The 26,788-nt window shown below is 40.2% G+C and overlaps 1 protein-coding gene across 26 annotated transcripts in view; it reads right to left on the bottom strand.

Annotated features, from left to right (window-relative positions):
* The window catches only part of tcf7l2 (transcription factor 7 like 2), a 92,186-nt gene extending 70,814 nt beyond the window's left edge, over positions 1–21,372 (bottom strand). For all 26 annotated transcript variants that reach the window (XM_028477203.1, XM_028477209.1, XM_028477208.1 and 23 more), the window contains exons 1-3: positions 20,815–21,372; positions 20,607–20,673; positions 20,278–20,402 (exon numbers count right to left, since the gene is read on the bottom strand). In XM_028477203.1, the coding sequence (XP_028333004.1) occupies positions 20,278–20,402; positions 20,607–20,673; positions 20,815–21,003 (381 nt within the window). In that variant the 5' untranslated portion in view covers positions 21,004–21,372. The remainder of the gene's footprint in view (positions 1–20,277; positions 20,403–20,606; positions 20,674–20,814) is intronic.
* Between the last annotated feature and the right edge of the window lie 5,416 nt (positions 21,373–26,788).

The following is a 26,788-nucleotide window of genomic DNA, read 5'->3' as shown; positions in this document are numbered from 1 at the left end:
CGGGTGCATTTACAGCTGTGTGTGTGTGTGTGTGTGTGTGTGTGTGTGTGTGTGTGTGTGTGTGTGTGTGTGTGTGTGTGTGTGTGTGTGTGTGTGTGTGTGGTGTGTGTGTGTGCGTGTGTGAGCATGAATAGAAGAGCATCTTCTAGAACAAGTTGCAGGAAAAGAAAAGCGGGCCACAAGCTTTTTTGCTAATTGGCACAGAGACAGAGAAGCATTTAGTGAAGCACTTCAGCTTTCTAGATGGCTTCATCAAGGCTGTGTCATTTAAAGACATCACCACAGAGAAACCTTGCTTTGACCTGTGATACCCGGTTTCATCGGATACTTCCTCAATTTAGAGTTTGCATAAGGAACTCAACCAATCATTATGAAAATCGTTTGTTTTTCCACGAAGGAGTGATTGAAAGGTGCATGAGCCTTGAGTCAACATAACAACTGAAGCATATAAAATTACAGCTAAGCAAAGGTCTTTTTATTCCTCCGAGTCTTTTTCTCACATTAAAAAAGTGACTCATTGGTAGAGTAGGGTCAGCTTCCCGTCTTCCAGAACAACTTTTGAAGCCACGTGTTGTTTGACTACAACACAGACGAATCATGAGATGGGCACAAAGCATTTCAAGTCTACATTGGGATGTACACATGAAAAGTGACACAAACGGCCGGCACGCAGACAGAAATTCACTTTGGTGCTATTCTCTCACCCCATTTCAGGGAATGAATCATCACTTACAATACAAGCTACAGATGACTCAAGCAACAACTATTTGCCATTGGAAGGATGCATGAGAAGATGTCTGAAGTGATCTGAAGTGAGAAGCTGAAAAAGTGATGCCCTTTTCCCCACATGTTATCCCACCTGCCTACCACTGCTGCAGCTTTGGGACCCACTTGGCATTGATGCAACAAGGTGCAATAGAAGATGCTGCATGTTACTCAGAGAGAGGGAGAGAAATAGGAGCGAAACAGAAGGGCCAGACACTGGGTCTGTACTTCAGCGTCAAAAAGGAACGCATGAACCTTTGTGTGCACCATGTGTATATCTGTGTTTTTATGCATGGAGATATGATCTAGTTTTTGTCAGGTAGATGCTACGGAGGTGAGCTCAAAGGCACTAAAAAAAACCTTTGGCTACAAACTGTGTGTTTTTGTCAACTGAGGTATAGAACGAAGGGATCGAGGGAGCAGGGAGGGAGGAGGGATGTGAGGGGGAGGGGGAGGGAAGCCCTCAGCCAAGCCATCAAGTTGAACATTGAACTTCACAGTCGTAGCTGCCTTTCTATGCCTCTGCTTTTGATGTTACCTCCAAAGCAAAGGATCAAAGGCTTGGAGTGTGGCGTGGGGAAGTCCCAAGCTCTTAGCCTGCCAGCCTGTTATATATGCAAAAGTCTACGCCAAAAGAGAGAGAGAGTGGGGCAGTGAGAGAGAGGCAAAGGATGCTCTGGGGGGGAAGAGGAAACATGCGTGGAATGTGGCTAAATACTATGTTTTGTGTCTAATGAATGACATGGGGATGATGCAATCATCCAGTGAGTTACAGCACAGCATGAACTGTGTTGTCAAGTTGTAGAAATAAGGTAGTGGATACTCCCCGTGGAAAGGGAGTGGGATGGGAGATGAAAATGGAATTGGGTGGAGTAGGAGACCCTGGCCATGTTTGTTGCTCTCCCGACTTCCCCTTCATCTTCGTTTTGGTTCTACCCGTTTACACTCAACTGGCAACACGGGACAGTCTCTCCACTTTCAGCATGAACCAACTCTAGCTTCTATCTCACATCAATAGGACGGAAGGCTATGTCGTCCTGACATAAAAAATACAGCGTGCTGTTAAAGGACATAAGTAAACACAGTACACATGACACACATACAGACACACACTGGGCTCAGCTGGACTAAAGAGTGGAGCAAAGGTGTGCTAAAATTGACAAATCTTTAACACACACACATGTAGACACACACACTCACACTAACACACACCCTTTCCCCAAGGCTATGGGATTAAGAGGTCCAGCTGGCTGACAGCAAGCCCTTCCTTCCCACGTATTCCGTCGATTTCACCCCCTCACACACACACACACACACACACACTTCCCCAGTTTCTCCCACCCTCCACCCTCCTTCAGAGTCCCTCCCACTACACTTCCCTCTACAGGTCTGTCAGCCAATCAGATCATAGCACGCCAAAAAGCCCACCTGAATTTTGATTGGCCTTCATTTGCAGTCACATATCAAGGGAAGAAACACATTCTAAAGGCAATTAGAGACACAACTCTTGAAGTTAAATATGGAAGTTGGTCAGGTGTTTTCTCTATCCATCAGTGATATATTTTGAGACATAGATTACTCAAGGTATAAGATCGATAGATGAACTGTACGATACGTATATAACCTACTGTAGATAGAAACATGGCGGAGAGCTGTCAAATTGTCAAGCAAGGTGTAAGGTCAAGGCATTTTTTCAAATAAGTCATTTTGACATTGATGTTTATTTGTTTGCAAATTACTTAAAATATGAGAGCTGATTTTTATCCACAATGGTAACCGTCGATTCTTCATAGTGCCCTGATTGACGTTAGGCTTGCGGAGAGGGAATGGTTCGCTGTCCAGGGTGAACCCTGCCGACACCCTGAGTCAGCTGGGCTAGGCACTGGCAACCCCCTGTGCAAAATCGAGTATCAAAGGCAGGACAGGACAAACAGAATCGGATTACGATACTGTTAGTCTTTGATGAGTTTAATCTGTCGAACATCGGAAAAGTCGACAATAGATACTGTAGTATCATGACAACGCAAACATTTTGAAAAGATAAGGGTTTTCCAATTGAGCAATGTTTTCATAGGAACAGATTATTTAAATCTGTATCCTGCTACAAAAATACTAGATCTTTGAATCTGAAAAAAAAGCCCAAAAATGATCAAAATAACAAAAAAAAGCATCAACAAGAATTCTTGGACTCCCTTAACTTTCTTATTACCTGAAGCCAGAGGAAAGCAATAACAAGCGTTAACCATAAACAGGGCAGATCGGGGTGAAAGTTAAACAAGATGGGTAGCATCATCCCGATGGGCAACTAATGAGAACAGAGAAAAATCTATCCAGCAATTCTCCAAGATAGCATCAATATGAAGACACAAGAGATCAGGCAGAGCGGGGTATGAGAGAAGAGAAAAAATAAAAATACACAAGACAGCAGTGTAAGGAGAGAATAAGAATTGGGGAGTGAGAAATAGAAAGAGCTAGTGATGGAAGAGGGGGGAAAAAAACTCACAATGATGATACGTAAGTGCAAAGAGCGATTAAGGATTTACTTTCAAAAGGACTCCCATTGATCTTTTTTGATAGACTTGCAATAAATCAAACTGGATTGACTCACATGAGAACCAAGCCTAATCCTTTAGTCAGATCCAGGAGAACTCCAACCAAACCAGCTGTTAATTTAGGCTTTGCAAGATAAAGCGGGAGAAATCCAACCTGATGTACCCTAGGGCAGGGGCTTACATCATCTCTGTAAAGCAATCAACTTATTGCCAGTTTGGAGAGGTAATCAGAGCACATAGTGAGCGAGGAGGCAAGGGTGAGGGAGAAGGAGAGTGGAAAAGAGACGACTGAGAGGTTAGAGAAGAAACTGAAGCATAGGAAAGAAAAAAACAACATAAAACAAAAATTTTATACTTGATTAGAAACTTTTTTTATCCTCCATGCTAGGCGGACGCACAGGTTTTCTGACTCGAACAATAAAACTTAACTTTGAAACAAAAACATGTTTACACACAGTACAACTCCAATTATCTCCAGAGGATGAGGATAAAACAGAGAGAAGCCTGCGAGCTGCAAACGGACGTCGACGAATTCACCCTCCTGTTTATCTCCTCCTTCACACCACCCTATAATTTCCCTAGAGGCAGGCCCAAACCTCGTCCTTAATCCCAAGTGGCCAGTGCCACCTCAGCCGGGTGCTACCAGCCCTGCTGTGGCCACAACCATAGATCAACCATAGTAATTAAATTGGTTATTTTTGTTTGGGGGAACCAGAGGAATTTTTACCCCAAAGCTTAGGGCGGAAGTTCAGCTAGACAGCATTCATTTTAATACACACTGACTAACCCATGCTGATCTCTTGCTCAGTTGTGTATCATCAGAGTAGTCCTTAAAGGGTTTTAGGTCCTGTTTTGATGCCGTGTGTAAGACCACAATCTGGGATGTAAACAACAAAATCTTGACCCACAAACACCACCATCATCCCCCTTCCTCCTTCTCGCACACTGACACTCATTAACTCATCATCTCCTCTGTCTTTAATGTCCTGGCAGTGGCAAAACAACCAGATCAGAAACTGAAATCCAATCACAGAGCTTTGCAGGGCTCTTTACGTCGACCTCACAACAGAGCTGAGGAGAAGCAGGCCTTGTAGTCTCTGGACACTGTCCAGGGAAAACCAAACCGCAGGAGTCCAAACAAAACCACACACAAAATCACTGCTAAGAAAACAGCCTCTATCCAAGCCTATCATGACCCGAGCAGCACACACACACAAACATAAACACACTCTTTGACCTCTCCCGTTTGGTTACACTGTATGCACAAAGGAAATCATTTGACTACACCAAAGCGATTCTAAATTGCCAAATTGAATGAGGCAAACCGAGTTTTAAAATGTGAGTGTATATATGGACACACACACACACACACACAAGATGCACTGATGTAAACGATGTCACTTGGGCTCAGCTCACATTAGCCTGCACTATCTTTAGCAGGCTGGCTAAACTTTTTAAACCCCACAACTCTCCCACCATCAGCACCCGGACAGCCTCTCCGGACTTCAAATAAGTCAGCCTGCCACTTTGGCAGGGTTACCTCTCTACGGGCACAAGGTCATGCATTTAATTACTCAGAAAGTGGCAATCTCACCAGACAGATGGCAAGCAGGCCGTAGCTCAATTACTTTATGCCCAACTGAGTCATACTGATGGCATTTGCTAAAATATGGCACGCTGCAAAAACAGGATTTGTGAAACAAGTAATAGAGGTGGTGTTTCTAAGAAGTGAGAAGTTAATACTAGTGTTAAGACCAGAGAGAAAGATGAACCCCAAGGTTTGTAGCATTTAAAAAAAATATGAAGGAATACAAGCACATCCAGGGTAACTTTGTGGGGAAATTGAAAGTTTATTACCACAGTGATCAGTGCCAGATAAAATAGACCCTTATTATTCTGAAAAACCTAAACTGGTATGTAACATTGGCCTTTGTGGGAACTGTGGCTTCCCAGCGGCCCAGTTGAGGAAACCGCATGACAAGCCCAATTTAAAACACAAAGAATGTGACTTTCTGCTAAATGTAAGCCAACAAAAAAGGGGTTCTCCTGTGTCAGAATCTCTTCTTTTCTTAGACAACCAGTTTTCAGGGTGAGAAAATCCCAAGTTCAACTTCTTGCACGATATGCAAGTATTTTCAAGTGTATCTAGACTCTAACACTTTTATGACAGGACATTTGATACACTTGCAAATAAGGTATCTTCCTGGTCAGAGTCCAATCAGCAAATACCTTATGGAAAAATCAGTGGGCGTAACTGTATAATGTTGTCAAGGCTTTTTGGATTTCCATTCAAAAGTACAATGTGAAAGTTCATTCAGGCCCAGCAAGTGAACAAGGTTCTACGACGATCTCTGTGATATCCTCCATCATTGGATTATTTGAAGTGAAATACAGATTTACTTCCCCTACATCTCAGCATTAGTCTCCAGTTATGAACCACCAGCAGTTGAACAAACTCACCAAGGTTCAAGATTCTACTTAAATTATTAACTACAACCGTCCATTTTAAGTCTACATTGTTTTTCTGCAATCCTTTACTAAAACGCATCACCAACATTCACTTCACAGCCAAAAATTGGTCCTTGGGCAAACCAAATAAATATAATGGATAGCTATAAATTCCCGTGCCTGGTTGGGCTAACTCCTGTTTGCAAGTGTAGATGTCATATTAAATCCCAACTTTTTTATCTTAAGCCATGCAACTGCATAATGTGCAACCGAGCACAGCAATCAAATCTAAATTTACCAAACTATGAATGGAAGAAGATTAGCAGGTTGGGTTTAAATAATGTTACACAGCACCACATAGTTTGAAGCTGCAGGCGAAGCTAGGTATAGGAAAAATCCTTGTCCTACTGAGGACCGTAAAAAGTCTGGAAGGCAGCCACAAAACTGGGAACAGTTGTGTTGGGAGTCACGTCCATGATGTAAAGTGATCTGTGGGAGCATATAGAAAACTTCCATGTTTCCTTTTTTCTGAGTCAGGGTGAGGAATTCCTATAGCCTATAGATGGCAGCTAGCAGTTGTTCTCCCATGAGGAGGTGGGAGGCTGGGGGGAGCATCTGGGAAGCAGGAAACAGGCAAAAAATGACTAGATTTGAATATTGACAGCCATGATTTTATGCTATAGGAATCCCAACAGGCTATGGGTATGGGTTTGTGTAACTTCCCATTGAAGGCTTAGAGGACTGACAGTAATATAAAACTCCCATCTAGAATTCTGAGACAAAGGTGGAGGTTTCTTGCTCAACTTTCCAGGCAGCTATAGGTATACTCAGGAGAGTAGCCACACAAGTATTTATTACCAAAGTATCGCGGCATGCCTGAAACTATAAAGCATTAACTGCAAGTTCCTGGCTAGCAATGTGTACAGTAAGTACATTTAGCATGTATTTAGCTTAGAATACTAGGGATGTCCTGGTAAACCATTTTCACTTCCAATAATGCATTCTTGAGTATTGGCAAATACAGATATCAAACCAATAAATCAGCATAAATCTTATACTTATTATATAACTTGTGTCGGATTGTGAAATGTTACAAAAGTCTTGATAAAGTGATGTTACTCAGAAAACAATAGTCAGCAACAGTAGGTACGAGGAAAGACTGAATCATTTATTAATAATCAATGGGTTACATATATTCTACCCTTCAATTGTAGAACAAGAATATTCTGCAATTGTAGAATTAGAATATTCTACAACTAATAATAATTAATACATTACATGACCTTGAAAAATAACATAAATAAATCAAATCAAAACTATATTATGTTAAAAAATTTAAATGCAGGCCAATATAATCTGATACTCATGGTTCTATTTTTTTTGCTAATATCAGATTAAAAAAAATATAAAGCTACGAGATGACAGCATGTGTTTATTAAAGTCTGCACTAGCAGCTTTCACAATTGAACAACAATCCAAAGTTTCAGACGTTTTTATATGAGTCATTCCTAATTCTAAAGAAACTTTTGGATTTTATTGTGATTGAATTTTGTTTGTACATCCAGCCAAAGGGGCAACAGGGAAACCAAGCTGTTCCAACCCCCACTTTCTCACTCCGTAAATTCTCACTGATGCCGTCTCCCAATGGCTTACACTTGACCGTGGGCCTTGCAGTCTTTCCCCAGCTGCTGTGTGGCAGCCACTGACGGCAGCACTGGCACCTGTTTCTGACAAGCCTCGGCATTCAACAGCGACTCTGGTTTCCTGAGGCCGTCTCCCTGGCAGTCAGGTGACATATGCTAACACACACTTTCTCTGCCAGGGGCACACACATACACGCTGGCAAAACAAATCTATGAAACCAAGAGCCACTTAAGCATGATCCCGACCACTTAAAAAGCATCTGCATCATAGTGTGAGAGGTCATAGCCTCTCGTGTCTCTCAGTCTGATAGCACACCCTGCTCTGATTCAGGCTGCGGCTTGAAGCTGTAAACCAAAACTTCCCTTAACGCCTCTCACCCTCCCGGCTCTGCTCTGCTTTAACCACTGGTTTTGCATACCACGCAGCTTGTGTAACTGTTGAGAGACTCTGCTACACCAAGACAATGACTGTTGTAACAGACTAAGCAGACAAAGGCCATTTAATGTCAATACATTGAAAGAGTTCATAAACAGAAATCAGTTCAGGCTATACAGACAAAAATAACTCGAGGCAATTCCAAAATAGAGCAATAAAAACCAGAGAAGTGAGGCTGCCAGTGGCTCAGGGTAAACAGAAACAAGTCTCAGATGTTCTGAGCACAATGTAAATAAATCTACCGTTATAAAGATATTATAACTCAATTTAAATTATCCAGACTATAAATGGGGTAAATGACAGCTCAGGGGTCACATGCGGCCCTCTGACAAATTTTGTGCAGCCCCCAAAAGATCTTTTGACATAAAACAGTTCATACGTGCAATTACATTTTCTGTTCATTAGCTTCAGAAATCAACAGAGATTCAGAAAGAAAATCAGTGATATTTTCTCTTTTGTCATTATCTCTCAGTAATAGTAAAGTATATTTTATTACCTGAAGTTTATTAAAAATGGTTTAAGGAAGAAATATGAAACAGCCCAAAAACATGCAAAATGAGAAGAAAAATACACATTACAATGTCAAAAATAGTAAAAAACCTGCTTTTTCCTGTATTAATTTTGAAAAGGTGGCCTTCATATCAGACAATCACATTTTTGTGGCCCCCACTGGAAAAAAATGTACACAAAACGACACAAAATAAAGTCAAAAACACACAAAACAACAGCAAAATTAGATAAATATGTTCAGATTTGTCATTTTTCTAAATTGTGACATGAATTCTATAAATGCGGCCCTCAGATTAGACAATCACATTGTTGTGGCCCTCACAAAACATCAAAACCATGCAAACATCCACTACGTACAAAAGACTTTCATTCATTGTTAGTTGACTAAAAATATTACTTGGATTTCCTCACACAGTGTAATGTCAAATAAAACAAACTAAAATAAAACTTCTTTCCTGCTTAGCCAAACCAATCATTTATGTTGGGGTCTTTATCGCTAGTTTGTAATTGACACTGTCTTATTTCCAGTTGTTAGTGCTGACAGTATTTGATGTATAGAAGGCGATTTGCAGCGGTCACACTAGTCACAGGGTGGCTACACACTGAATGCAGTCATTTAACATGCACAATGTAAGCTTGCTGACAACACCTGATTGAGTTCTTGGTAATGCAACGTCGTATGCTGATACTCAGTCTGCTGCCCAGCAGACCACGGCCATGTTTCCCCACCTCATTTGCAAAGCAATCCCCTTCCCTCCCACTCATTGCACTCAGTGCATCTTTTTGTCATTTCCAGGTACAAGCTCCATTGGTGTTGTTCACGGAGAAGCCCTGAGCTTTACACAGAAGGCGAATGAGGGACTGCACCGCAACCAAAGAACCTCCATTCATGCAACATAAGAAGCACACATCTACCAACCCACTGTGACCACACAGAACCCCTCTTCCCCAGCTTGACTAATGTGCCCTGACGCTCGTACATCACCCGTAAATTGGCCAAATGAATTAACCACGGCCCCTGCTTAGGTTTACAGGCTTTAAATGGATTTTCTTCTCTCCAGGTCCGTCCAATAATTGCATTTATCCATCTTGTTGAAGCAAGGTTTACACACTCACAAGGATCATGCCAATGCCCGGATACATTTTCTGCTCTGGTTGCAACGGTGTGAAAGATTTGTCATCAGGTCATAACAGGTAATTCGAACAACAATTAGCGTGAGGACTCAGTCGTACGTCAATGTCCGACTCCTCTTTGGACAGAACCTTAGACAGAGCAATAGGGTCTCTAACCCATTTATGTCCACACTAGAGCTGGGCAATATATCGAGATTCAAGATATATTGAGTTTTCTATTTTGGCCAAATAATTTTGTTGTACAATTGTATCATGACAATTAAGGCTTTTTATTCTATTCTATAAATTTATGATATCACCTTTAGCTTATTTTGTATTAAAATACTTGTTTTAGGAGTCACTGCTTTCACTACTTCTCAGAACCGCATGAAAAGCACAATTATATGGATTTCTGAGTGCGTCCTAAGTAACCCAGACCTTCCCCTAAACAGTCACATTATGCGACTCACTCACACGTGCTGTCCCTAATTGGAGAAAAACACTAAAGTGGCACATATTGTGCAGCTGTTTGTTAATAAATGTGCCTGTGTGGCATTTTGCATTACCAAATTTAACCCAAAATTGCCTTCCTGGTAAGACTATATTTGAATTAAAATCATCGAGATTTATATCGTATATTGCCATTTTGGGAAAAAACATTGAGATATGATTTTGGTCCATATCGCCCAGCCCTAGTCCACACGTTGGACTTCACTGTCTCTCCTCCATGTCTGCATGTGTGATGAATAGATGTTTATAATGAATTTTTATCTCTAATCTAAACCTCCAGGTTAAATCAACAAACAGCCACAGTAGGGGACAATGTTGACTGGTCGTTATTGTTCACACACGTTCAGACTGAGAGGCTGAGGGCAAAGCTGTGATCATGAACATCAGCGGGGGTCATCTCCACACTTGTGAATGTTTGAACAGAAGTGCATTAGACACTGTGGGGAGGGGGACGACGGACAATTCAGCTATGTAAACATGCATTTACTTCCTTCCTCTGCACTCCTTCAGGCCCGCACTGAGACAAGCCACTGTTTAAACAGCACACACAGCATTCCTGTGCCTGGGCCTTGGCCAGCTGCTGCATCCTCGCTGCAGGCCTGCCGTCTTACCCGAGCAGACACACATACGTGCCTCACAACACCAAGTGTCATCCACGGTAGCACAAAGGACTTTTCTCAAATAAAAAACTGGCATTCAGGCCAGGAATGACCCAATAACTGAACTTTGTTGCATCTTTAGAGTCTATCTTTAAAACTTGTGCTACATAATGCCATCTCTAGTGACGAAGCTGGAAATTTATCTTTATTGATATTTGAAAACATGCAAAGCGTGGCAAACAATAAAGATAGAGAAGGCTGTTAAGAGTCGATAATAAAGCCGTCTGGTTCTAAAGTGCATTATGACGTGCCTCAAATGACACAAAGGCCAAGACAACAGAAGCCTCTAGTCTCTAACCTCATCTTTTTATATACCTCAGTAGCTCATCCTGAAGGGCCTGTACCAAGAAGCTGGATTTCCTCTTAACGCACTAACTTCCGGGATTTAATCAGTGTGTGCTGTCCTACGAAGCTGGCTAACGTCTTAAGGGGCTAAATCACCATAGTAACATAGGCTTAACACCAAACCTGGTCAAGACCAGGTTATGTTCTTGATCAGATGTGAGCGAATACTAAAGTCCCGCCTCCTGACCAATCAGTTCTCTTTGAAAACAACATCATCTGTGGTGATGCAAAGAGCCTCAGTCCTATAAGTTAATATAAAATATAAATATATTCCACCTTATGATGTAGGTAAAAGTGAAACTGATCCGAGTGTCTGTTTATAATCTCACTAATTTAAATATTATTAACACATTTTATTAAATACTATTCCAATTCCTGCATTAATTACTTGCTGCTTTTTCTGCAGCAACAACGTTGTTTTTTGGTCTGAATTATGGATTTTAATTCTTCATATTTTTAAAGAATTACTCCTCAATTGTGATGTAAATTGCTCTCCAGTTCCTCAGTGATTGTGATTGGTCTGACGCTGTAACCTCCTCCTCTGTCACTAGAGTGCGAACGTAGCCAGGCTGAAATCAACTCGATAAACTTAGCGAGTTGTAATCCAGATTCGTAGGACAGCTTCTGTCTGATGGACAATGTTTGGTTAGGTGAAGCTAACGGCGAAAAATCCAGGATATATCAAGCCTCGTAGTATCGGCCCGAAAGGATCAGTGTAAAAATGAAAGGAAGGACAACTGGAAACAACCCCTGGGATATGATGGTTAAAAACATTTATTTAAATTGAATAGATCTACACTGCACGTGCGCAAGTGCACAAGATCATCAACAAACATGATTACCAAGGTCTACACTTACATGTTTTTAAAGAGGAACTACTGTAGGTAGGACACAGGTTCTCATTCAGGGTGTATTCACAAATATTTAATAAACACTTCATTAGCAGCAAACTGCATTCGCATTTTAGGACTTGGAGTTAGAAGGACTTTGGGTTGTTGTTTTTTTCTTCCAAATAACTATTATCATAAATGCAATAACGTGGCGTGGAGAGCCATACCACAGGAAACCCAGCATGTAAAATAATCATTTTTAAGAGTTCCTATGGCAAGGTGCATAAATTCTCCACTGTGAGCAATAATAGTCTACGTATAATATTCAGCAGTTGTCTCTGAGTTTGGTTCTGTAACTGACGGAGATCATGACTATTACAGAAGAAATATTTCAGTTGCTCTGATTTCCAAGGGACCAAATTCCATTGTTTCCCAATCAGACACATTCCCTCCTGTCTGTCTCTGTCTGTCTGTTTGGCAGCCACTTCATTTGTTTCCTCCCTGCCTGTCTGTTCATCAGTCTGTCCCCTCTGGCTGGACATTGAAGGCTGCGCTCACCTCACCTCGGGACGGTTGTCCAAACAAAGACACTCCATTCACTCTGACCCCCGAGGGAGGAAGACAATTGACAATTCACTTCCACGAGTCAATTTGTTCACTTTTGGAGTTGACCCTGAGCACTGCTGACACGCCGCTGACTCGCTGGAGTGGATTGAATGCAGAATTATTGAGAGTGGTGAGGGTCAGGGATTGGATTTCTGAAAGCTGAAGACTTTCGCTGTAGTTGGAAAAAGTATGTTTTCAACATTTTTCTTTAAATAAAGTCATTAATAATAAGATCAAGACTGTAATAAAGTTTTATTTTATTGCAATTACACATTACTTTTAATGCAATGCTATACTTGCAAATATTTAGATGAAAAAATAAAGGATTCATGCAAATATAGAATATATTGTGCAATGCTTCAAAATTGTTCATACCTCAATAACAAAAAACAAATAGACTTTATTGTTTATACTAGGCAGACTAATACTATGTGACAGGCTTACTAACAACTTAATCTTTAAATAGGACAGTCTGTATAATATTTATATATTTTTTTTTTAATTTATCATATTGCCTGCTTCTGTCTTTGGATTACAATAAAAGCTCCCAGCATCATCATCATCATCATCACCTGCACAATGGTTGGCAGCTCAGTGTTTGTGTTTTCAGTGTAGGCCCTGACAAGCTGTTCTCATAAACTGTTGTTATCTCGAGCTGCACACCAACTGACAGCTGTCTCTTCATAAGAACCGTATTATCACTGTGTGTAAATTGGTTTCTAACAGCTGGTTAAGGAGCTAACATGGGAATTTACTCTTAATCAGTTTTCCGCTGGAATTGATTCATCAGCTTGGAAGAACGAGGGAATGGAGAGAGGGAAGCGGACGCTCCGCCACACTGCAGGCTAACGGGGTTACATTTTATTAGCCTTGTGCATTTTCAAGTAATCTTGCCAACATTTTTTTTAAATCCCATCATAATCCGGAGATTAGTAGATGAATTTATTGGTGCACTCTAAACACCTCCCTTACCTTTTCACAGGCGGTTATGAATCCACTACCTCGGAAACGACCAAACAAGCAGACGCTCGTCTCATTAGCAGAATCGCCTCGATTCCACACACACACACACACACACACACTTAGAGCTTATCCCACTACAATTAAAAGTTTAATTAGTAGATTAAAAATACATTGACTGGAGTTTTATCACCTTAAACTCTGCTGTTGTGTGTTTAACGCACAAGTCCTTCGTTCCAATAGATTATCTCCATGTTAGAACAAAAAACTACATGCAAAACAAAACTTGTGTAGCCAGCTGTAGCACGTGTTATAATAACAAATGTATTTAAAGTTTTGCAGCTAAATAAAAGGAAGAAATATTTGGTCGTGAGTGAGCATGTTGGGTTTTTTTCTGAAACGTTGGTAAAGGTGTGGGATTTTAGATGAACAGGCTAAAGGATATTAGCATGAATGAGGTTTTTTTTTTGCAATACAGTGCATTCTACCACATCCATTAAAAGGCTGGTGTACCACAGGTGTTCGCTGACACTGGCACGGCTAGTCATTATCGAGCTCAACGTGATCATTAGGAGCTCTGATGGCAATGTGGCACCTCCTCCCTGCAGGCGTACACACACACACACACATTCCAATAAAGTCTAAAGCACTATCAGTTGTTAAAAAAAGGGTGAGAGAGGAAGCTGTATTCTCATCGAAAAGCATGTCGGCACGATGCACTTTGACCCTTCCCAAGCAAACTCCACAATCCAAACAGGAGGTCGACTCGACACCGCCTGAATTCCTCCATGGTCACAGCGGCCTACCCTGCTCACCCACACTTTCTGAGGCTACATTTTTTGATGGTAACCAAAGTGGGAAGCCCAAGGAATAAAGTGGAGGAGAGAAATAAGTAGGGTTTACTGTGGAGTCTTCCTCAAAAAGCAGAAAGCCACAAATGGGAGCCCACACTTGCTCATCAAGCAAGGCCGAAAACTACACACTTCCAACCCCCATTTATTTATTTTTTTACGGGAAGATAAATGTGGACCCCAGGGGCACTATTGTTTGGACATCTAACCAGGAACTGTCGCTCCTCTCATTGCCCTGGCATTAACAGCAATTATGCGCTCTATTCAGTCGGCTTTTGTGCGTCCGACCCCCAGGCCCCCCTCAACACTCCGACCCCCCCTTTTTATTCCACTCCGGCACGTATACACACACACACACACACACACACACATTTCCCGCTTTTCTCTGGCCCCCTCCCACTCAGCTACTGGTGAACTCATTTGGCTACTGGAGCACTGCAGTCCCATTATGAACAAACTTAGCAAAAATATGCACATTCAGGCCCAGGGTAAGGCAGACACACACCAAAGCTTATCGACATCGCAGCTCATCCAAATAATCGGTAGATTTTCCTTCTTGATTAAAAGTGCATTTAAAAATCTTGTTTGTGCTTCAACAGCTTAGAAGAGAATGACATTTTTCTACAGGTTTTGCAATTACTCCATCACTTTCTACTGTATATCTATCGACTCTCAGTAAGCATCTCTCAGACCCGGCTAATCCTGACCGCACCAATAATAAACCCCATATCTAACCGATGCAATCAATAGTTCCCTCAAACCTTATCTGGCCCTGTGGATGCAGCACGACCAATAAATCTCAAAATCACTGGCGAACACTTTAAACGACCTTATCTGTGCTTTCAGTAGGTCTGCAACTGAAATAGTTCCATTTACACAATATTGACTCAAGCCAGACACAATTACGACCTGAGCGTCGTCACACTTGCTAAAGCCGTTGACATTCAGCGTTGTCTATAAATATACATACAGTATAATCTTACAATATGCACGATCATTTTGGGGTTTCATTAGAGGTTTTTACAAAGATTGGATAGCATTTAAACAAATATAAAAACAGGGAGTTTGTGAAGCAGAAGACACCAATTACATTCCACATTTACAGAACTATCTTTGTGCCTGGCTCTATAGAAATGCAGTGCAGAGAGAGGAGGGCCAGTGAGGGAAAACTGGGAGAGGAAAAGGGTTATACTGGGAGTTGGGGGGTGGGGGGGAGGGGTGTCGTGGGGTGAAGCATGAGGGGGGCCCAATGCACAGCTGCTGTACCAACACCATCCTTTTTTATAGACACAGAAAAGCCAAGAGCAGTGGCTCACTGGTTAAACCATCAAAGGGATCCATGAGGTAAGAATCAACAAAAGCGTTTGGATAATAATTATGTGTCAGATGAGAAAAATTGTACTAAATTGTAAGATTTAAAAAAAAAAAAAGAATAAAAGCGTGGGTGAAGGCCTAATGAGTAACAGGCGTAGTCTGCTCCACTGAAGCAAACTTAGGCCTCATATTACCTGTTATTACATTAAAGACAATGCAGTCAATGATTCAATTAAAAAAAAAAAAAAAAAGGCTGAGCTCCAAACCAGACTTGACTGCAGCTGCTACACCCAAAGCCCTCTCCGGCTGCCACCAGGGATCCACTGCTCCCCGCGCACTATTTTCAAATCTGATTAGAAAAACACCCCACAAACGGAGAGATTTCCCCCCCCCCTTTTTTTTTTTCTTCTTCTGCCTCTGTGCTGTTTCAACCCGAGCACTCACACTTCTCAGGCATCCAAGCTCATCAGCATTGAGACTATTTAGAAGAGAAAACGACTATAGATTTATATATTTATCTCTTCCTGGTAAATATTTACTGCACAAATCTTTTCCATTCATTGGCAGGCCTTAAACAAAACCTTACTGTACTGCCTCCTTCCCCGTCTAAGTGCTCCCCACCACCCTCCAACCCCTACATCTGCGATTCATTGACTTTACAATTTACCACATGTCGAGATGGGAGAGGTCGAGCCTCCATCTGAATCACGGCACAAATATGCAAGTGATTTATTGTTTTAAAAACCCCAGGCCGATTTAGTGCAACTCCACTTTTCCTGAGCATTACTCCTATTGGCAGACCATGAACAATTACAGTTCTGACTAATTAAGCTCTGAGAATGCGCTCCGCACCACTAATGTCTAGCAGACCCCAATTTTAGTTTAATTGTGCCAAACTTTGGCTCGCAGCCCCTGCTTCCACTCCCCCACATCTCTCTCTAACTTAACTCCTCAAATCCAAAGCAGATTGTCCTTTTTTTTACGACTGTTTATTGAGTCAAAGAAAAATAAGGACCTTTTCTTTCCCATCATCCTTGCACAGGATGAGAGCTGACTGAGAAATAGAGGGAGAGAGAGAGAGAGAGAGTGAGGGTGGGTGGGTGGGGGGCGCGGATGAGAGGCAGGAGGGAGAAAGCGAGCGAGCGGGAGCCGTTTCCGCCATACTTTTGTAAACAAAAGTGATTTGCAAGACAAAAGGGCCGCAACCTTCCAACTAAATTCAGAGTGCATTTTGCAGCTTGAGGCACCAAATTCAGCCACGTCATGCCACCAAACCCCCTGTGGACACCAATTAGGCCCCATTACCATGTAAAGCCAATTTGATAAGGTGCGGGCCCTGTCCCTTAAATCCGTATTAAACTATCTTCTACTTGTCACTGCCAAAAAAACCAATTTACAGCTGCTTTACACGCATAATCCATATGGATATACCAATGTTATGCTTATGACAGTGCAATGTGAAGGAAAGATACTGTCTGTGTCATTTCTGACAGATAAGGCTGCAGCGGTGTGGGCACAAAAGAGGTTGTGTTGCATGATTTGCTTATGCATGTTCATTACAATAATCTGAGTAGAGAATCTGTCATTATTTCTTCCCAAAGCAGAAATAATTAAGAGATGAGCCGGCCTGTATCAAAGTGGATTTATTTCATGTTAAGGTGAATGCTGTAACCATAAGACAACCAAAACAAAGAGAAAAGCTATTGTTCAGCCACACAAAGCCTTTCCTCTGCCTTGTACTGGAAACATCGTCTTTTCTCTCTAAATACAGTAGGAGATTCGTTGTTAACCCTCTTGCGTCATGATGTTGTGTTTTTTTTCAAATATGCGTAATTACACGCCAAAATTTAAGACCTCCTCTAAAAGTCTCCAGGCTTGGAGAATTATGGGGCCAGGGGTGGCGTCAAATATCTTAACATTCATAAGTCCGAGAGGCGGTAAATAAAGCCTGTGGATTTACGGCCCTGCAGCCCAAACGCAGGAGCACTGAACCGCCTAGATCCCACTCTCCCTCCCTCGGCCTTTGGCTCTCCAGACCTGTTGAGGAGGGATGTTAGCCCACAGCATCGGAGTTAACCCGGCGCCTTTTTTTTTTTCCTCCTACAAGCCCTGTGTTATAGCGTCGGTGGGAAACAAAAGTCAGACGACGAAAGGGAAGGAAAAGCAGATAGAAAGACCAGGGTGAACTCGCCATGCATCTTCACTAATTCAACCTGCACCCCGTGATCCAGCAGGCCTTTGTGCTGGGTTTAAAGAAAAAGTGGGGGGTGGCCGGACATGGGGTGGACGGAAAGGGGGGCCAAAAAAAACCCACGCACAACGTCATGTCAAATTGCTAAATAATGCTAAATTGTAAGCCTTCTTGGACTGAAGTGGTAGGAAAAACAAATACTCTCTGGTTATGACTCCCAGGGGTCAGACAAACGCTTTTTACATCCACATGCTGGAATTTGTTTTCTTTTCTCTCTTTTTTTTGTAATGCCATGCAAACACAGAAACAAGTAGAAATGTCCACAGTGACTAGAACCAAAGTAATGAAGGGAAAACTAGCCAGAGATCATTAAAACATTTTAAATATTAAAGTTTCAATCATTCAAGATAATTTTTTAAAAAGTGAAATATTGGATGACTGAATTACAAACCACGAAAGCCAAATACGAAAATGAAATGTTTCTGCGTGAATTAAAAAGAAGAGACATTAAACAGATATTAACGGCAAAAAGCAGCCAGAATCAAAGCCTTTCTTTCATGGTGAGACAGAGACAGTCTCATTGGAATAATACCAGCAGTCACATTGGGTGCCGCACGTGACACGTTAGGGTGCAAGACAGCTAATCAATGTCCAGGTGAATTATTAATAGCAACTTTAAGTGTAATAGATTTATAATACTACGACCGTCGACTTCAAAGGCCTGATGGCTGGACACACAGGGCGCCGCAGACAGACAGTGAGGAGGTGGAAACCATTATAGATTCTGTTTTATATTGTTCAAATAAAACCAAGGACCACAACTGTGAAAATATGATGGGGGAAAAAACTAAAAAAAGATAAGATATGTGATTTTTTTTAATTTTTTCTAAATTAAAAAAAGGAATAAATGCTAAATTAAACGTGCAGAGTATTTTTAGGAGATAATTTACGGAGCAGATGATGACACTGTATCTCTTTGAAAGCATCCTTCATCCGTGTGTTTCTATCTGCTGCATAAGCACAATGAAACCTGCGCAGCATGCAGAGACGAGTCGCTAACAAAGAAAACTTGGAAAATACGGAAGCACTTCCATCTCCAATCGTGCATTTTGTGGAGAACGTTTGTTTGCGCCAGCGCTGATGGGGAATAATGAGTGACTAATTCCACATGTCACTCTGCAGCATTGACAAGGCTGTGGCTGACTAAGAGAGGAGGAATGAAATGATGTTCACCTCATGAGTACTAACACACACCCTCTCCCTCTCACACACACACACACACACACACACACACACAGGCATCAAGAGAAACAGCACAAATTATTGACACCATAAGGGAACATTTTGAACTTAAATCAGACATCGTGTCGAATAGAAAAGAAGGCTTTACGTGTCTGTCGTGCATTTATTTATCAAGGTGTTCACAGAGCTCAGAAATTGAAAGTGAAGCAACAAATATCAGTTTCATTCAGCAGAGCCGAGGTAAAGGTATGGAGGGAGATTCCGGTTTCCTAATTGTTGCTATTTGCCTTAAACCTTGTAAAGTGAGATGAATGGATTCCAAAGTATCGATGTGTAAAATGCACGGCCAAAAATAAATGCATGAGAAAATTATGATGCGTTAAAAAAATAAATAAATAAATAAATTGCACAGCCCCGGTGGGACCGAGTGGAGTAACTGTGCATAATTACAGCACGGCTGATCGTGTCCAAATAAATATCGTAAATAATTAACAAAAACACTGCACAGCTTGAAATGGGAAGCAACAGATTTTAGCTTCAAAAAAGCAAAGCAGTCCGAATAAAAATAATAAACAAATACATTAATACTTTAAAAATAGAAAAAAAAATAATATTCAATGTATGAATTTACTGGGGGGGGGGGGGGAGAAAAAAGTGATAAGCGGCCATGCATGCACATGCACACAGTTGGCATCTTTACCAAATTTGACAAATGCAAATCACTTTTCTGTTTTGCATATTGATTTTAAGTGTGTGTGGTTTTAAATAGTTGTTTTACACTACTTACAGTGTGTGTGTGTGTGTGTGTGTGTGTGTGTGTGTGTGTGTGTGTGTGTGTGTGTGTGTGTGTGTGTGTGTGTTGAAGGGGAAAAGGGCATTTTTGATGAGGCTGTGCAAACACAAGCCAAGTGCTGCAAGCATAGACACACACCTCATAATAATAAAATAATAACAACAACAACAATAATAATAAATTATTAATATTAATTAAATTAAAAAAAAAACAATAATATTAACATTTTAGCCTGTTTAGCATGCGTTGCTGTTACAGATACACAGATGTGTTAGCCGCCTTTAAAAGCTCATTGTACTTTGTTGTAGCAGAGTTAGCATGTTAGCTCCACAACTCAGCGCTGGACACGCATGCCACCGCACTGTATGTACACTTCAGGGAGAGTTGGAAAACTTAGCTCTGCCGGTCGATCCGCTTTAAGTGACAACTCTGCGGCTCGCAATAGCGTTTGTGTGCGTGTGTGTTTGTGTGTGTGTGTACACATACAGCCGTAAAGTAAATGAACTTACTGTGCGTGCTGTCGGTGAAAGTGATCCATTGGGAAGGTAGGGGCTCGTGAGATCGGGGATCATTATAAACGGATAGCCCGGGTACGGTGGGCTCTTGAACAGCCCTCCATCTTGCCTTTTCGCAGCTAACATGGCGGGGAGGGGAGAAAAAGAGAGGAAAAGTTTTCTTTAAAAATAAAAAATAAAAAAGTGGCCTTTAAAAGTTCTTTAATGTGTCTGAATATGGCACGTGAGGGGCTGAGGGGCTCGCCCACCGTCGTGCACACATTTATTGTAATAAAAACAATAACATGAGCGTCCACATTAAAGCCATTAAAGCAGAGACTCACCCTCTTCTAAACTTTCTCTTGTTTTGTCTCTGAAAGTTTCAGACCTAGGCGGAGGCCGTCTTTCCGCCTTGGGATACAATGAAACACAAGGATTAAGTTAACACTGGTAGTGTGGGTGAATGTAGTAGTCCGTGTTGGGGTAAAAAATGAAAATAAAGGAGGAAAACAGGATCGGCTCGGGTCCGGGTTTTGTTGGAGAAGCACTCACCTCTGAATCCGACGAGCTGTTCTGGTTGGTTTCCGACTCGTTGACCAAAGACGATTTGACATCTGCTAAATCCCTTTCTGCGGACGAGTTTTCGGATATTTTTTCCTCTTGTTCTCCCTCGTCTTTGAAGGAGATCATTTCATCGTTTGCGCCCAGATCGTCCCCTCCACCGCCGTTGAGCTGCGGCATTTTCCCCCTCTGCTCTGCACCCAAACAGCGGCTGCTTCTGCTCTGAGAGAGGGGCACAACTCTGCCTTCAGAGCCCTTGATCTCACAGATCTGGGGGGGGGGAAGTTTAAGTTCTAGCTGTGCGCTGCGGTTGTGTTGTGTTGTCCAAAGCTGTGGTAGAAAAAAGTATTATAAAAAATAAAAAAAAAAGAAGGGGGATGTTGGCAGAAAAAGGGGAAGCCGGAGAAGAAGCCGAGCCGCTCGGATTGAGTGAGTTGAAGTTGGTCGGAGTGGTTTTCAGTTCAAAGGCGGCGCTGATTGACAGATAGAGAGGGATGGAAATAGAGAGAGTCTGGATTCAGGATTATTGACAGGGAGAAACACACAAGAAACTAATGAGATTCAAACAGGGAGGGACTTGAAGTGACGTTTTCATAAATAGGAGGTAAAAAAAAAAAATGGAGGGGGGGGGAAGAGAGAGAGGGGAGGGAGAGGTAGGGAGGGAGGGAGGGCTGTGGTGAGGAAGTGTGTGAGCAGGAAAAAAGAACAGGCAGTCTGGGTGCAGGACAGAAAAAGGATGGAGGAAGATGCTTTCAAATGGGGATTAAAAAAAAAAAAAGTATCTCTATAGCGCCTAGGTTCCCAAACTGGGGTACGCAAATTGTAATGGGGGTACATAAATAAAAAAGTAAAAATTGGAAAGTACAAAAAAACGGGATTCCCCGTGGATCCTTAAAAAGTCTTAAAAGGCATTACATTCATTAATCTAAAAAAATAAGGCCTTAATTGTCTAAAAGCAATGTTTCAAAAGTCTTAAATTTTAACACACAAATATGATTTTATGATTGTAATTAGTCTCATATTTCACAATAAATGGTAACGTGTTAACGACGTTACGGTAAATTATCTACAGTTTATATAAAATTTATCGTAACATTGTGAGATTCCGACAACGGAACAAACTGTAAAACAGTGACTCAATTGCAAAGGGACATTCAACAACATGGGGAAATGTTAATTTAATTTAAAATAATTGCCTGTCCAAGTTAGATTTTTCTTAATAATTTAGTTTTTTGTATTTTTGTTGTTGTTTTATAGATTTCTGGCTATTTTTTTAGTCATGTGTGTTTTAGGAGTGATTTTGATTGTTTTAGTCTGTTTTATTGTGTATTTTAATATTATTATTATTATTAATTTTTTTTATTCCTAAACAGGATAGATGCATTCAGAAACTAAATTTTCTTTCTTTCGAGAATTAAATTTTAGTGATGTTTGTTGTTGCCACAAAGTGACAAGATTATTTAAACTACATTTATATTTAAGAAAGTGAAAGTATAGAATGCAGTTGTTTAAGATTGTTTTGTGTGTGGTGTTATAATGAAAAAATAATAATAATAAGTAAAACATTTTAAAAATCAGTATCAGGACTTTTCAGGGGACCTCATTTGAATTTCAGGCGACCCCACATGGGGTCACGACCCCAAGGTTATGTTTTTGAAGCTTAAAAATCAATAAGAACATAAGAACAACAGCATGACAACTAAAAGCAGCATCACTATGTTTACTGTGAGCTCTGGGCTCCACTAACTGACCTGTGTCCATAGATCTGAGAAACCTGCTGGGTTCATACCTGACTAACATCTCACTGATGTATTCTGGACCAAACCAATATATATATATATATATATATATATATATATATATATATATATATATATATAAACAGTCCTGTATATCACCTCAGTGTACTTATTTTTTGTGTGATAAAGCATTGTGATATTAGTGTAGGCTTTATTGACATAAATGATGTAATTCTTTTAAATATGGAAACCTATTTCAAAATAAAAGTAGTATCTTTGATGAGTCATGCAACAACCAAAAAAAGAGTTGGCACCTTATTCTCCCTTCGTCATAGAAATGTGAACGCATGTTGTTTGGTTGCAAATGTAGCTTACCTCCACTAGTGGTGTAAATTAATAATCATTTATGTAAAGAGCTTTAGTTTTCAGATTTAAAAAGATATTATTATTATTATTATTATTATTATTATTATTATTATTATTATTATTATTTTTATTATTATTGTCAGACCCATATGAACAATGTGGAATATATTACTTGTCTTCCCAAATTACACCAAAGGCCAATCCAAAACTAACCAACTGGCCATTTTTGGTCCACAGGCCTCAGATTTGACACCCCTGCTCTTTAACCTACTTTCCCATTTGCCTGTTTATTTTTTATTTATTTTTTGGCCACTCACTAAATACTCCAGGCCTATCAAAGCACAATGAGAACCATTACTCTCAGCTTGATTCCCCTGTTTTATCTGCTTTGTCAGTGCCTCAGATCTATTTTCCATCATATTAGATAATGTTTCCTTAGATCTATTTTTTGGGATGCAGAGTCTAAAGATTGCATCCTGCTTTCTTGACAGGTGTGATGTCCGCTGGGACGAACCTGTATTCCCCACAGGCAGCACAGACTGAGCTGGGCTTTTATGTTTCTCTTCCTCCTCAGCATCCAGACTGGACATAAATAACTCCACCACTGGGTTGCAGTTTATACAGAACCAACCCTATAAATAGAAAATTATGATAATTATTATTATTATGGTTACGTTTTCTAAATCTTACTTTTAAAAATGAGTTTTTAAAAGACTATTATTTTAACATAGATCTGATATCTGATACTTAAAATCCCTTTTGTTACTTTTCCATTCCAATTTATTTATAGAGCACATTTAACAACAATCAATGGTTGACCAAAGTGTTGCCAAATAAAATATAAAACCCAGATATACAACAATGTAAAAGAATATTTCTAATAAAAACAAGACACTTTTAAATGCATTTAATTTGTTGTATACCAATAATCTGGAAATTCTACACATTTGTTGTTGTTGTTTTTTCATATCTTTGCACAGTATCTGAACATTTTTGGAAAGTTGTCCTTTTTATTTTTATCTTTTACATTCCGTATATAATAAAATACACACAAATAATGATTATTTCATTCGCTAAGTTAGTGCCTTATATTCGTTTACTTGCGGTAAATACAAGTCATGCACATATGTTGTTGTTGCTGCTGTTGTTGTTTTTTTTTAAAATGCACATCTTTGCACAACATTTTTTTTTAAAAATCTGTCCTTTTATATTTACCCGTTTTATTCTGTATATATATTTTAAATCTTTCTACTGTTAGTTTTCACCGTAGTGCAGAGAGAAACGTTTTCTTCAATTTTTCTGTATGTCCAGCACATGTTGAAAAATTGACAATAAAAATGATTTTGACTTTGATATATACAGTATTTAGATATAATATGTTTTGTCTGTTGAATGACTAAGAAAATAACAAAAAAAAATTAAAAAGACATGTTAGATTTAACAGTAATAGGTCAAATGTTTCTTATAGCTGCATTACCTGCATAAATCTATCTGTGAAAGCACTTGTATTATATGTTATTACTCATCATATCGATACATGATATACTGTTTTATGCAATAATACAAGACACAATATTACAATGAACAAAATATTTGATGCAGATGGCTTCCCTCCAAAAAACAAAACAAAACAATAGCCCCCATTTACAACTGTATACACATATTGTATGTATCTGTGCTTGTTTGCACGCTCTTATGATTCATAAATGAGCAATGTCATGTTAACCAATCATCCCTGCTGTTGCCCATATGAACGTAGCTGCAGCAAATCAAGCTCAAACATACATCCTGGTGACACTTACACTCTGTTAAAACCCGGTTGGCTCCTTTCAAGCAATGTGAAGCTGAGCAAGATCAAAAAACGAGGCGTAGAATAGCTGATTAAAAAATATTGTTTCATGTCATCACACTGTTCGGCTGTGTGCAAACAAATATTATGACACTAATTCCTCCGTATGTTCCTTCAGCTGGGTTGTCAAGCAGCAAGTGATGGGGAATTATCTGCACAGTGTAGCACCAAAGTGCTGTAAATCTGCCTACCAGCACCTAAAGCAGGCTGCACTATGAAAGCAGATGATTCAGTGATGGCTGACGTGCTTTTTGTGGATGAGGTGAAGGAAGGCAGCAGCGTTTGTGTAACCCATGCCTGCAGTAGTGTGAGGCAGCATGGAGGAGAGAAAAAGAAAAAGGGAATCACATCATCTCTGCTTGTTCTCATTCCTTATTTGCAGCCGGTGGAAGAAGAAGAAGAAGAAGAAGAAGAAGAAGAAGAAGAAGAAGAGGCATCCCACAGCTCAGGGCCCTCAAACGCTGAGCCCACACAGCCCAGACCAAAGCACGGGGGGCTCCAAGCTGGCCTCTCCCCAGATTGCCTCAGCAGGTAGCTGAGAGTTTACTGGGGGCTGGCAGCGTGTTATCATGCATGCCATGGGAACACCTGCCTCTGATGCCGACCCGGTGATACTAAACTGCAAGACCCTTTAATAACATAATGATAGGCCAAGCTGCAGCCGGCGCCGCTCTCAGTGATGGAGCACGAGCGTGGCCAGCTCCTGTTGCTGCTGTTATTTATTTACATGTTCACGTCTACTGCTCGGGGTTGTGGTTTGGGGAATTGTCTGATTAGTGCACGCCCTCCGTCTGAGAGCATAGAGGAAATCAGAAGCACGTCTGATCCCATGACCTCCATTTAGCACAGCAGTCTGCATCAGTGCTGGAACAAAAAGGGCTTATCCCAACCTTAGCATGGATCACCATGCATACATAGAAATCAAAGGAAACAGTCAAATACTTTTTTCACTGCTTGATATGAGCTAAAAAGAAAATAAATAATGACACTGGCCAGTGTATTTCACTTAAATATCAGAGGTGGCAAAAGTACTAGAAGTAAAAGTATAGATTAAAAAAAGTGACTGTATGTTTAGTGCATTCTTTTTTAGACAGCAATGCACGTTTTATTATTGCAATTAAATAAATGAATGTATTTTATTGCATAAATGTGACCATCACCAGCCATCCCTAAGGAAGGGTAAGAAACACTTTATTATAGGGATAATATAAAAGGAGAGGGCAGAGTTACACCTAGGTGAGGGGGAAGGGAAGAGGGAAGAGGGAGTCAGGGTGTGACGATGGAAGTTGTGCAGAGGAGTTGCCTATTTTAAGTAATGTGACGCTATAGTTGTGCAAATTGTGTTGTGTACTAAGTTAAGCCAGTCTGGTGACAAGTAAAAAGGAAAAAAAATGACTCTAGTTAAAGTAAAAGTATTGAAGTTGCTCCCTTACTTGAGTAAAAGTAAAAAAGTATATGCTACTAAATGTACTAAAGTAAAAAAGTAAAACAAATGTCCCTTTAATAATAAGACAGGGTTTTTAAACCAGCAAATTCAATGTTTTTTTTTACTTTTTTTAAAGAACTTCTAGAAAACTTGTACGTGGAAACAATTTAAATCTGTTACATTTGAAAACCTGGAGAATTTTGCACTCACAATAAATAAAATGTGTCAAAATAAAAAAACAAAGTGCAAATGCTCAATAAAACCCAGAGCAGCTTTAAGTTTAACATTTTTAAAAAAAGGACTTGTCTAACAGAAAAAAACTCAAACTACCAAAATTCAGTGTCTTTTTACTTCATAACGTCATCTTCAAAGGTCTTTAAAGTAACGAGCTCATTTTTTAAAATGTAAGGAGTAGAATGTACAGATATTTGTTTAAAAAGTAAAAAAAAAATCACCAAAAAAAAAATACTCAAGTAAAATACAGTAACAAAGTATTGGTACTTTGCTATTTATCACCTCTGTTAAATATAAACTTAAATATGTTTTTCCAATGTAACTTACCAAATTTAGGTCTGGATTTAGACA

The sequence above is a fragment of the Gouania willdenowi genome, chromosome 19, assembly GCF_900634775.1.
Source record: "Gouania willdenowi chromosome 19, fGouWil2.1, whole genome shotgun sequence".
NCBI lineage: Eukaryota > Metazoa > Chordata > Actinopteri > Blenniiformes > Gobiesocidae > Gouania > Gouania willdenowi.
Note: the sequence above shows the minus strand (reverse complement) of the source record. Positions and strands in the feature narration are given on the sequence as shown.